Source organism: Hipposideros armiger, unplaced genomic scaffold, assembly GCF_001890085.2.
Source record: "Hipposideros armiger isolate ML-2016 unplaced genomic scaffold, ASM189008v1 scaffold_12, whole genome shotgun sequence".
NCBI lineage: Eukaryota > Metazoa > Chordata > Mammalia > Chiroptera > Hipposideridae > Hipposideros > Hipposideros armiger.
The window spans coordinates 6,875,189-6,888,793 of NW_017731362.1; the positions used below are offsets into that span (position 1 = coordinate 6,875,189).

Below are 13,605 nucleotides of genomic sequence, written 5' to 3' on the forward strand. Positions count from 1 at the left end.
GAGTGGCTCAGTTGGTTAAGAGTTCGCTCAAGAGTTTGAGCTCTGAGCAACAGCGGTTCGAGTCCAGCCCGAGCTGAGAAGCCGCTGAGCTGCCAACAGGTAGCAGGATGGCTCAGCTAAAAAAAAAAACAAAAACAAAGGAACCTCCTCCCTCTTCATTCTGCAGAACCTCTGTTCCCTTGATGACTTCCCAGATCGACGTGCACGTCCGGCAGGCATTCCCATTCCTGCTCCAACCTCACCCTCCGGGCAGCAGTGATGAGTTCTGCCATGTGGGATGGCTGAGGCCCAATTTAGAGAAACGCCACTAAGAATGACATCCACAGAGGAAGAAATAGCTCACAAAACAGTAGCACAAGGGGCAGGGTGGTTTGTAGGCTTCATAACAAAGGTAGACAAATAACTCTGTGGAGTTCAGAGGCAAGTTACAAGTCAGAAAGTTATCAATGGAAAATTAAAAAGAATCTTCACTTTTATTTTGTCAGCTTGGTTTTATATGAAGTATCCCTCAGCACAGCCTTTTAAATCACATTGTCCAGACCGAACGTACTACACTTTCACACGTACCCTTTAAGTATAGATTCCAACCTTTGTCCTCCTAATTCCTACAAAGCAAACTAAACAGACAGGCAAACATGAACACAGAGATTACATTTATATAGAAGAATAGAGAACTTACCACTCTCTTTTCCCTGAAATCAATGCCCACTGTTGTGATAAATTTGGAGTTAAATTTACCATCTGTGTACTGGTAAAGCACACTGGTCTTCCCTACTCCAGAGTCGCCCAAAGCTAAAAACTTGATGAGGTAATCATAGTCTCCATCAGACATAATGAAGAACTCAGCGTTTTACCTGCAAAATACAAACAAATGCATGTTCACTTTAAAATTCCATTAGAAAACATTAGAATCCTCTATGAAGAAAGTGACTTCCTTTAATATCCAGTTCAACAAGTACTTCTACGCATATGTAACACCTATATGCCTAGAGGTTCTGTGAGGGAAGGATTAGATATTACTCACCTCCCCCAAGGACCTAATAATTTGCTAGAAGAGATGGTACTGAAGTAGGAAATAATTAACAGTTCAGTTTCGATTGAATGCACATATTACAGTGCTCTTAAGACAAAAATTCCAAGTGAGAATGAATGATAATCAAGAAGATAACATCACTAAGTCCTATTTGCAAGATCATATCGTAGAACAAAAATTAAGAAAAGAAAGGAGGAAGGAGAATATTAGAGAAATAATAATAATTCTTAGAGCACAAGGGGTTCCAATTCCCCCTTCTTTTTTCTTTTCCAAAGTCTTCTAGTGCTTGATCCTTGGCTTTTCTCTCTTTTTACTTGGACATCTAGGTGATTTCATTTATCCTACTCATTTTCACATGTCATTCCAGTCCCTTCAAAGACAATGCCAAATTCACAAGTAAAATTTGGTTCGCCGCTTCCCTACATATTATTACTATCATATGTTACATATTAAATCAGGCATTTCTGGACTATCACTGCTCCCTTGGAAACTGAGCTCCAGATTTGAGCAGTCGCTGCTCAGAGACCATAGTTCCACAGCCAAGGGCTCATTCACCTATACTTGCTTTGGTATTCTAACAAGAAATGCTACCAATACAGCTCTTCAATGTTGCCTAAAACAAAAGTCCACCTTACAAAAGAAAACTTCTTGTTTTTGCCAGCAAGAATAAGGCCTAACCATGCTTATTTTTTATGCTTTGCAATTTGTACTTTTGGTGATTTGTTTTTATCCTCTAAATAGATTCAAATTATTCAAACTATCAGCCTAAAAATGTAGCCTGTTTCCAGGAAAGGCTTACATCTTTCTATCCTCCCATGTCTAATACCAAGAAACCCTCCTGAAAATTGGAAAAGTAATCAGCTGTCTCAGTACCACCACCAACAACTTGACCTGTCCATTCAAACATACACATTCAGCCATCCCCATGTCAGATTTCCTACGTTAGACACTGCTGAGTTTCCTCTCCTTACCTCCTTTTCACCCAGCCCGATAGCCAGAAACTTCACCACAATTCTCAATGCTTCCTATAGGATTATTTCTATAGCTCCATAAAATTAAAATTGCTCAGGCAAGGACGTTTATTGCTTTTCAAGGCTGCCTCCCCCACTCCATCCTCAGTTTGGTAGCTCACCGTATGCTCAAAAGTCTTGAATGCTGAGCCCCAAGAGCCGTGGCAGTGTACTTCCTTGGAGTGCCTTAGTGCAGATCTGTGACCTCACATTCAGATATGGCTGGTCAGTTGATAAGGGCAGAGCCTCTACAAACATTCGTATTCTATTTGCACACTGTAAAGAGTGACACTTTACAGATGATGATCTTTTGGGTTATAGCTTCTGTATTCACAGGTGTAGGTTGCCAGTGGAAATGGTATAGGGACAGAATTCTTTTCCAGAAGATGACCACTTGGGCACAGATATTCTAGTATCATATCACAGCATCTCTTGGCTCCAAGTTATTCAGAAATGAGAGCTAAGAATTGAAAAGCAGGTCCAGGTAATATTTAATCATTTTGGGGGTTCCCTCAATATGAATGAGGAAGCAGAAAGCAACTCCAAATTCTGCAATGAGAATGATGCAAGAAGACCCTGTGGCTACCTTATTTCCTCTTTACTTTTAATTTGAAAGAAGTTGGTCATTTCTAATTATGGTTTTATATCCTTTAGGGTACAGGAGAAAATGCTGTCACCAATGGCATCACTATTCTAGAATTCTTTAAACCCACTTAAATGGAATTCAAAGACAGATGAAACTATCTCTGCTTCACCAAAACTAATATGTTTAGTTATCAGGAGAGAAGAATTGCACATGTAACTCTACAAATGATCTTTATGGGTCTTGTTTCCTATTCATGTTGCTAGCAATATGTAAGTTTGTTCCCAAACCAAGTATCATAAAGGAAGTGTTAACCAACCAAATACTACAACTGAAGGTATAGATATCACCATCAATATTAATCATAGTTTGCACTCTTCAAACTGTACCTTTAAACAATTATTTGTCTTGTTCTCTGAAAACAAATGCTCAGACCTTTCATTCTCTAGGTTCAGTTTTCTAAAGGATGAAACAGAACCCAGAGAGGTTAACTCATTGGCATAGTCTAGATATAACATAGGTCTCCTAACTCCAAGTCCAATATCTATTCTACCCCAAGCTCTGTGTCCATTACTCAAGATTTTTACAAATGCATGTAGGGCTTAAAAGTGACTAGGTATGACTAGGATATCATACAAGGTAGCCTAACTGGAAACTCATGAACTGTGAAGCCATGCAGAGCTGGGTTGACCCCCGTGTCGCCCACATAGCAGCTACTCAGATGTCTTTGAGCTGTGGATTTCCATGTTTCCATTCCATGAAAAAGAAGATAATATACACTACCTCACACCATTGTTCTAAGGACTGAATGGGGTACTCTTTATGGAGAGCCCAGCACAATGCTTGGCATATGCTGGGTATTCAGTAAATGTTAACTCACTCCCTTCTCCCCATTCTGGACAGATCGGATTGGCTCTAAAGACCTAGAACAAATTCTGAAATTGCCACTGGGCAGCTCAAAACATATTTCTAGCACAAAAGATTGCTGACTGGCTCAGAGTAGTTTGCTGAGTCAACAAAGATCACTTTCAAACTAATTCTGATCTTTAGGGGCTGGTTCGAACCATTTCAATTAACTTAAAAGCGATGTCAATTTCAAAAGTATTATGACCACCTTAAAAACAGGTTCAAATCTGTATCAAACATTTCAATCCATTCTAACAAGCTCATACTTGTTCAGAAAATTTCTGGATGATTCATACTATCTCAGAGTGAAAAAATTGAGTTAAACCATTTTTGTTTGATCTAAAATCACTCTGGCTAAAACCAGATGTACCTAACCAAAATTGGATCTGGTTTAAATAGTTCAAATTGCTTCAGACTGATTTTAGCTAGCTCTAATAAGTTCCGCCTGGACAAGCAGTTTCTGAGTGGCTCTCATCAAGTTTGAGTGGTTCCGAGCATATTTTACTGAACCAAGCTAGTGCTGATTAATTAAATCTATCTCCAATTGGGTCATCTTTGCTCTAACTTTATCAAGCTGCTTGTAACTATAGTTCAAGTCATCTATAAAATAGTTTTTACTGGTTCAAAGCAGTCCAAATTGACTGATCAGATGTTCAAACCATTCAAGACTAGAAATGTAAAATGATAATCAGAAGTACCGAAGCAATGGTTTGGTGTTTTAAACTTGCACCGAGCCAACAAACTTCAGTTTTCACTTATAATTACCTCAATGGTAGACAGTCTGTACCCAGGAACTTATGTCCACCACAGTCTAGTTTCTTTCTACACATAAACGTCTTGTCCATATTGGAGGACAGTGAACAGGTTGGGAGAAAGGAGAGCTGGCAAAGGAGAATATAAGCAATAGAGTAACACAGGCTTCCTTTGTTGAGAACTCACCTCCCATTGTACTTCATGGACCTGGCAGCAAAATGTAACCCATGATCCAATAATAAAACAGAAATGTCAGTTGGGGAAAACCTATAGCAAATTTGGCGTTTGTCCTAAATATGTAGCGTTTGTCCTACATTGGCCACAGTGACCAGGCTCGTTAACAGAGACCAGAATTCTAAAGAATAACGAAGCTGTAAGGAAATAAAAGGACTCAGGGAGAAGGCAAGCTTCAAAGTGATAACAGAGATTTTTCAGGGGCTGGGCAGAGAATTGATGGTGACAGTCTCCTTATCTGCCTTCATAGTACCGTTAGTCAAAAATTGGAATTAATGGAATCATTCCATCTTTCAGCAGAAAATAATTCTAATCCATAACAAACTACAACCCTAAACCCATCCTTCAGTCCCATATATGGTTGTCTCCCCACTGCTCACCATCACTAAGTGAAGATAACTTAATGTTAAGGTTCAACTGCTGGTAGGTCTTCATACAGAACAATCTTCATATAAAAAAATTTATTTTGTTTCTTATTTTTGTTACTCAGGTTGTGAGCGATGTTCTGAGGTCTATTCTCCAGAAAGAAAATACACCACTCCCCAAGTATGAAAATAACATAAATTACTTTTGTGTCAGCATTTTAGGGTAGAGAGGGAAACAATGAAAACACACAGTGCAGAATTTGACATTTGAGGGGCAGCCAAACAACATTTTGTGCACCATTTTTAACAAGTGCTCCAACTTACGATGCTTGGGAAGTCAGTCATCAAGGCTTCCCAATTGCATTACTCTTGCTAAAAATGGGTCACAAGCCACGGTCAGGTGCCCACGAGTCAAGCACTTCCCATGCATGAGTGTAACAATCCTCATCACAGTCCTAGAGCTGGGTGGTAACAACCACCCACATATCTTCCTTCAGAAGGATCACAGTGCTATTCTGTCACAGATGCCACAATGAGGAGGTGAGGAACTGGGTCTTGGGCAGCAATATCCACCTGTTAGCCTGGGCTCAACTCCAAAATATTATTGAAAGACAGAAGAAAGTGGAAGTGAAGAGCATGGACTCTAAAACTAAATCACCTGGACGTGAATCCAGTCATGTGACTTTATAAATGTTAATCTCTTTTGTCTTGGACTCCTCATCTGTAGAATGGAAATGATATCCTATTTTATTAATTCTAACATGCACATGCTTTCTTATTTTAACTGCTTTAAAATTGGGTCTTTCACCATCTTACAACCCATGACATCTTGCAGTTGCTATTAAACCAGGTGGCACTGGAGACACAGTTGAGTGAAAACCTTTGATTAGCTTCTTCTAACAAGATCAAGAATGCACCACAACACATTTTAGATTTGATGAAGCACAACAGTAAACTTATCTCAGAAGGTTTTTGTGAGGATTGAGTTAGGTATGCATACAAAGTTTAGAACAGTGCCTGGCACACAGTAAATCCTATATAAGTATTAACTGCTATTCACATCATCTAGCAATCTATCTTCCAAAGATCAACGTGTAGACAACAATCCTTTCTTTCCTAGAACTGTAAGAAAGAACAGAGTCCTTAAGATAAAATTTAATACCATGAAAAGTAAGGACCTGTGAAGAACACTTGAACCTAAAGTCATTTATATAAACTCTGTACCTTCTTGAGGAAGTAGTATCTAAATATCTCAAGGAAATGTCTCCTAAAAAGTCAAGAATGCCCCCAATTTGGGAGATGCAAAAGACTTTTATTCAGCTCACTTCTGCCTCTCCTTACACAAATATTTTTTCAAAGTGCTCTCCACCCTCTCTCATCAGATTAACAATAGAAAGCAAGGAACACCCACTTCCTCAACATGTGCTATGTGGTGATAACTGCCTGGTGAGAGAAAGTCAATGATCTTCCTTATTTAAAAACATATTTTAATTGGTTTTTCAGGGAATAAGACAGAAGAGAGTGTTTTTAGTTACAAACCAAAGGGAAAGATCTACACACACACACACACACACACACACACACACACACACACACACACGTCATAGCCCAAATTCTCCATGAAGTTTCCTATTAAAGTCAATCATAGACTTCAAACTTAGGATCCTCTATCATTAGGCAGAATCATTCTAAAATTCCTCCAGATATGCCAGCCATTTTTTGAAAGCCAAATTTCCCCTCTATCACCCGTATTTAGTAGAGTAAAAAAAGGGGGAGGGATAATATTGATTGAACAACTACCATGTGCCACAAAGGGTACTAGACATGCATGACTTTATTTTATTTGCTCATCATCCTTCAAGGGAACTTAATGTCTATACAAGATTTATAGACAGAGTGATGTTTTGTTAAGGTGATGGCAAGTGGGCTTGGGTTCAAATCCTGACTCGTTCTGTAACCTGGTCCAAGTTCTTGAAACTAAGCCTCCATTCTTTCAACTATAAAACAGGGATAACATTACTAACCTCACTGGGGTATTTTAAGAATTAAGGGACATAATCCACAGAAAGCTTTTAGCACATTGCTTGGTTTGTGTTAAGTGTTCAAAAATTGAAACTTACATTTAGCAATACTAGTAGCTTCATCAACTTGTTAGCAAGGAATGTAATTTTATAACCTATTTTTAATGTAACCAGTACCTGACCTTTAGAAAATATAAATCTTGATACTTGTACCATCTCCTGTAAATCCCCTTTTTGTATCTTTCTTTCCTATGGTTTCAAAATGGAAAGAAAGCAGAAAAATCATAAATTTTTTCATGTCCCTATAGATTTGTGTGGTATTGAGCTTGGTATTTTTCTCTCAAATTGATTATTTTCATTTGTGCCACCTGTAGTTTTCTTTAAAGATACTTCCGGCTCTCTCAATTCACTCCTTCATTCAGCAAGTATTTATTGAATACCTATGCTGCGCTTGGTGCCAGAGTACAATGTAAGCCAATATTCAATATGGAAAATGCATTTTCTTATTTTTTCCCTACCTTAGACCTTATACTTTTATTTATTTNGAGTTTAGACAGGGCAGATGCTGAAACAGCAGCAGAGGCAGCCCTGGGCTCCAGGACCTGCAGTCCTGGTTGCCATGGTGCCATCCTGCTGGCCTGCAAGGTTTCATCAGCATTCTCTTTTTGCCACAGTTCCTGTCTTGGCAGCAGCAACAGCAAGAAAGAAAAAAAAATTGTTGTATGTATTCTAATGGCGGCTGAGTCACTGAACACTACGTCTGGAAATAACAAGGAGAAAATGGTAAAAGACAGAGAAAGCAGCCAAGATGAGGTCAAATCCCTTCAGAATGTATCAAATACAACCTGGACATTCTATGATATAAATTCCCTCATGAGTAAACACTCCTCCCCAAAGGTGTTTTTTTTGTTTCGGTTTGTTTTGTTTTTGGTATCTTGACAAAGAATGTCAGCTTTTTTATCAAGGCTATTTCCCACAGTGATTTCTGATAACGGGACTCTGGGTTCACTCCTAGATGAAAAGCATGAACTTGTGGCAAAGAAAGTAAAACGATGTATTGGTCAGCACACTGCAACAAAAATCATGACACTGTCTTGGCTTTTATGTTAATCAGCCAAATGGCCTTAGTGCTTCTACGCCTCAATTTCTTCATCTGTGAAATGAGGAGGTTGGACTAGATGAATGTTAGGTGTTCTTCCACTCCCCTTTCCCATCTGGAGGGTGTTCAGGAGCAGACAGCCCTTCCAGGTGCCTCTCAAAGGATATTAAGCTGCCCACATGCCAGAACTATGATTGTGTCCCCAGGGACACCCAACTGTGAAAGTGGCCACAACTCAATGAAAGAGATAAGGAAATACATACACACTCAGGAAGTTACATCCATACATTTGATTAAACCAATGTTAACGGGCAAAGACCATCTCCCATTCACCTTCACACACTCAACATCCAGCACAGCCTAGGTACTTGACTTAATAAATGTTCATTGGAGTCAAAACTTTAAAATGTGATAGTATATGGGGCCGGCCAAGTGGCGCATTGGTTAAGAGCTGGCTTGGGACACCAGAGGGTCCCCGTTAGGATCCCACATATGAAGGCCAATGACACTGCTCTCTACAGCTAAGATGCTGAACAACAGCTCAACCTGGAGCTGGGCTGCCGTGAGTCGCTGGTGACAGTGTAGGCTGCAGCCCCTGCNAACGCGCCACTCGGCCGGCCCTAGACCTTATACTTTTAGCCATATCCTAATATAAGTTCTCTTGATGACTATACCTGCTTCTTTGGGTTTTCAAAGACGCCAATGCTTATGAACATTTTCATTTTCCCTCATAAACATAACACAACATGACATCAAAATTCACATCCCCTATGGCTTTTTCTCTCCAGGTATGTGCATAAGTCACATTTTTGGCATTCATGTGAAGATGTGAAAGGAATAAAAACATGAAGCTTAATAGAAAATAAAGAAAAAGTTTTAAAAAGAGAAACATGAGATATATTGTAAATAAATTGTTTACAGGAAAATATTTTGAATTTGTTAGAATGGTTAATAAAATATTACCATGAAATACGTGTTCCTACATAGCTTATGTACTTCACTTGCTGTACCCCAAAGTGATTTCTATGTAGAAATAAAAACTTGTGAATATAACTGTTAATTTTCAGATAACAGCACAGAACATCAACATTTTTTGAGAATTCTATTCCTACCGTTACCGTTAGCTTTCAGGCATGTTAATGTCCCTGTGTCTAGGGAACCATTGGAGGAAAATGCCCACATACCAATGACTGGCATAGAGCTATAAGGTCTATCAGTGGTTTTTAACTTCAATGTTAAAAAGCAGTAGGCTTTCTTTGGTTTTTAATGTCACCATTGTTGACCCATTCCTGGTATTTTGGAGGACACACATAATAGAGACAGCAGAGAAGGGGAAGAGAAGTCACACAAGCGAGCGAGGCAGGAAAGAAGAGGTATTTTATAATGTGGCAAGTTGTGTTTACCAAGTAATCCCTGGCTACAACTCTCTCAGGCCATTAAATTCTTATGCCCAGAAGTGAAACACATCTATGTTCACTATAAAAGCAAGATGGGTACTTCCTGATAGTGGGGCTCCCCATTCCCACAAGAGGAGACAGCCTCTGCCCTCTGTGCATGAGAGCTTCCTCCGTTCGGTTTCTGGTATAGGGGTGAGCAGGTAGGTTTCTGGCATCATGAATGGGCTGAAAGTGGAATAGATATAATTGTAGACAAAGAGCTTGTCTTGTTTGTGCAAAGATCTCAGGCAGAGAGAAGCAAAAATAGAATGGTTTGGAAAAATAAAAGGAGATTGGAATCTAACTCTTCCTTGTCTCCTTATTGAAAAATGTCTGATTTTATCCAAATACAGAACATTTTCTTGTAACTGCATTAACTATTCGCCTATAACCATGATTCATAAATGCATTCCTATCGTACAGTGTTTTGTAGTAATATAGATCCATCCTTAACACTGAGGGGAAACACTCACTGCTAAAAAGTGACAGGATCTAAAGTTGCATATCTTTTGGCTTAATATTTATAAGTGTGTCTGGTACACAGGAACATTGCAGTTTCCCCATTTAAACAACATGAAAAGACTTATTTCTAGCAGATGGTGATATTCCAACATAGCAAGTTATTCAGAAAAAAGAAAATAAAACTATCTGTAAATTCTGTTGAATTAAATATACATTTCCAAATACTGCCAGGATATCCAAACATACCCTCATTTGCAAAAGCTTCCTCCAGGCATTTGCAAATTCTTTATAAGTATTAAAGACAAAGACCAGGATAAAGAAAAAATAAGCAGCCTCAATTCAAGAGTTGACCTACTATTTCTGAAATGTTACCATCACCTCAGTGGGTGACCAACATAATCCAGTAAACAAATAATATAAGCAATTATACACTAGGAAATAAGGGGGAACTAGGATGATTCTTGAAAGCAGAAAATATTCCTCTGCATAACCACTGTGAATGACTGTAACGAAATATTGGCTTTTTTTTTTAAGTGGTGAAAAAGCAGTTTATTAGAAGAGATAGTACACTTCAAAGAAATAGAAGCGGGCCCGAGCAGTAGAGAATGGCTCAAGGGCCATTATTAGAAGAGAAAGTACACTCCAAAAAGTTTGGAGCGGGCCAAGCAAATGAAGTTCAAAAAGCAGCTTTTTTTTTTTTTAACTTATGGAGACTGTTGATTCATTTACTCAAAATATGTTATTTGTTGTCTAAGCCTCTTTTAGGATCAGTATATGAGTGTTTATAGGAGTTTATGGGAAGTAAATGTACCAAAACACTGGGTGTTACACTATTTACACTTTGTGACAAGTACCTCTTGTTTTATAGATATAGAGTAACAGGAAAAGGGCATACTATAGAACATGTCATTTGTAAAATATAGGCAATCCAGTGGCAATAGGAGTGTCTGTTTGGTTTGCTGAGTAATATCTCAAATAATGTGAAAGCAGCCCCATCATGGACACAATCATATGTCACTACAATGAAATGTCCAGCCCATGGTTAAATGTGCTTCTTAATGACACTATGAAGCTGGAAAGTCTCTAAGAATTCGGTAGAAGTACAAAATCTGTAGTCTACTCCCACTTAGTGGTTGCTTTTTGTCAACACATAGAAGACAGTGATAGCAGACGTTGGACTCAAGGTCTCCTAAATTCAAACAACAGGATACCACCACCTACCTGTGTAAAGTGAGAACCAAAATGCCTGATGGAGAGCAACGTATCAAAGATGTTCTTACGATTTCAACAGATTAAAGCTTGAACATTGATCTTATCGCTTTAAGCCTGGTGTTTTTTCCACTGTACCATAAGAATGACACTGAAATTTTCTAGAACTCAAAAAATGGACTGAAAACGGAAACGGAAAAGGAGGAGTGACTGCAGCTACCTAGAAGGTGGGATATCTGCAAGTCCAACTGGTCTATAACAGAGGAAATCCTGCTATTAACAAGCTTTGAAGAGATGAGGAACTGTAGGCTATGTCAGGGTGCCACCAAACTCCTCGGCCTGAGACTCATAGGTGGAAATATTAGGAGAGACAGTGCTGCCACCATGGCCAGGACAGTGGGGATTACAAAGCAAGCGACACTCAAAGGACTTGGTATTAGAAGGTGCATTTCAAGTTTGCAAAACACAGAACACTTTTCCAGTTTTCACCTAGAAATGGAGTCTTGGGTTCTGCCAAGCCTCGTTCCCTCGTGTGCGAGGAAGGCCTTTGACCACCATAGCCTGGCTCCCCTCTCTCATTTCACCCACCTCAAATCTCTCATGTGCTACGATTCAGGAAGGATGCTCATCTGTCAGGAGAAACACACCAAAGGAAGAAGCAAACCACTTCACTTTATGAAGGAGCAATGATGCTTCTTTCATTCCAGGATGGAAAACACTTATGAATTACAAGAAGCAAGACCGGTTGAGGGTGACTGTCCAAATAATAAAAACAATTAGATAGACATCCCTGAATTGGCTGTAACTGGGGAAGAGAGGGGCTCCTCTATAACTGTCTTTTTTTAAAAAAATGAGTTGACAAGAGAAAAATTCAGAGATGTCCTAAACTAAATTACAGCAGGCCCAAGTGAGAGAGGGAGACAAAAGTAATTAACTAGTTAATAGCAGTGGACCAACTAACAAGCGACTTCTCACATACATGAATGTATGTTGCAGCTTTGAACCAACTTCCAGGCAGTTACTAGCTGACCAGCAGACACCACCGCATCCTGCTTATGCATGGATGTTCAGAACTGTTGCCCACCACTGATCAGAAGTAGTAAATATTTCTTCCTTACAGACTGTGCACTTATTCTAGAACTGCCCCCGCTTCACCTTTTCCCACCCCCACCCTTATCTGTAGCCGATGTAAATTCTTTCAAAACAACTTACATCTTTCTTTCCCAAAACAGAATGTATACAAGAACCTGTCAACTCCAGGACGGCGGACATGTTGCCTTCGCCATCCAGCTCTGCTGCTGGTGGTTTAGACTCCAGGCCCCAGGACCTGGTCATGATCTGACTAGCATTTGGCTCCATAAACCCTTTCTTTCAGAAAAGCTTTTGGACATAAATTTTTTGTGTTTAACGTATCACTCTATATTGAGTCGTCCTATAGAGAAATTGTGTCCAGGATATCTAATATTGCCCTGACTTTCCAGACCCAACCACTTGTAAGCTAGGATATTATTTTCACTGCTGTTTTGTAAGGGTGATTTTTACAGTGTGCTGTAATCATTTCCTTGACTTGTTAAACAAAGGACAGAGACCATACTTTAACTTTCTGTGATGAGATCTACTGTCACTACATATTTGCAGGAACTGTGAATGGTGAGGGCTCCCATCACGCCCTAATCAGAAGGCTAAGTTGAGCTGTCAGTTTGGCACACAGATATTTACAGGCTACTAAGATGCACCAGATATGACTCCACTTCTCCTTTGTCCTGCCTATCCCACACCCTCACCCTTTCGGAGCACAGGTATTCTTGGTCCCCAGGCATATACTTTTCAGGTGCATGGTGGCTTACTAAAGCACATAGGATTCCATCTCTTCATGGCTGGTTTTCTTTCCCACAGTCTGACATCCACCCTATGGCACCCCCATGTTGGTTTCTAACAATCCCACTGCTAACCAGTATCCCTGTGCCACAGCCTCTCTATTCCCTTTTTATTTTTCTCGCTTTCTTGTCCCTCATCTCCAGGTATTCTCCCCAAATTCCAGTTTGTGTGTGCAAAAACTGACCTTACACTACTAACCGGTGAGTCAATGGATATGTGCTTTCCTTGTAACACAGTGAGTTGCCATGTTGACTTCAAGGCATTGGACCCTCCTCAATAAACTCTATGCTTCTGTGTCTTTAGGGACTTTTACTTTCCCCAGAAGGAAAAGAGTTTTCCTCTAGCTACAGCTGGGAGTAGCGCCATTTCAGAAACCCAAATGTTTCTCAATAATGTGCCAGTTTGGGTTTTCCCATAATGGTAATGAAAAGGCAGCATACATGATACAAGTTGGTCACAAGTTTAAAACATCGGTATCTGGAAATTTTTGTACCATATACCAACTTACTTCTTTTAAAAACACAGAAATAGGGCCGGCCCAGTGGCGTGTTGGTTGAGTTGACTTGGGAGTGCAAGCTCTGAGCAGCAGGGCCCCGGTTTGGATTCCACGTGAGGG

At 39.6% G+C, this 13,605-nt stretch overlaps 1 protein-coding gene across 3 annotated transcripts in view; it reads right to left on the reverse strand.

Moving 5' to 3' along the window:
* The window catches only part of RAB27A (RAB27A, member RAS oncogene family), a 98,285-nt gene that overhangs the window by 28,350 nt on the left and 56,330 nt on the right, over window positions 1-13,605 (reverse strand). For 2 of the 3 annotated variants that reach the window (XM_019665175.1, XM_019665164.1), the window contains exon 2: window positions 680-854. In XM_019665175.1, the coding sequence (XP_019520720.1) occupies window positions 680-832 (153 nt within the window). In that variant the 5' untranslated portion in view covers window positions 833-854. Of the gene's footprint in view, window positions 1-679; window positions 855-2,165; window positions 2,186-13,605 lie in introns of those variants that run through there. The other variant, XM_019665186.1, reaches the window with a different exon arrangement.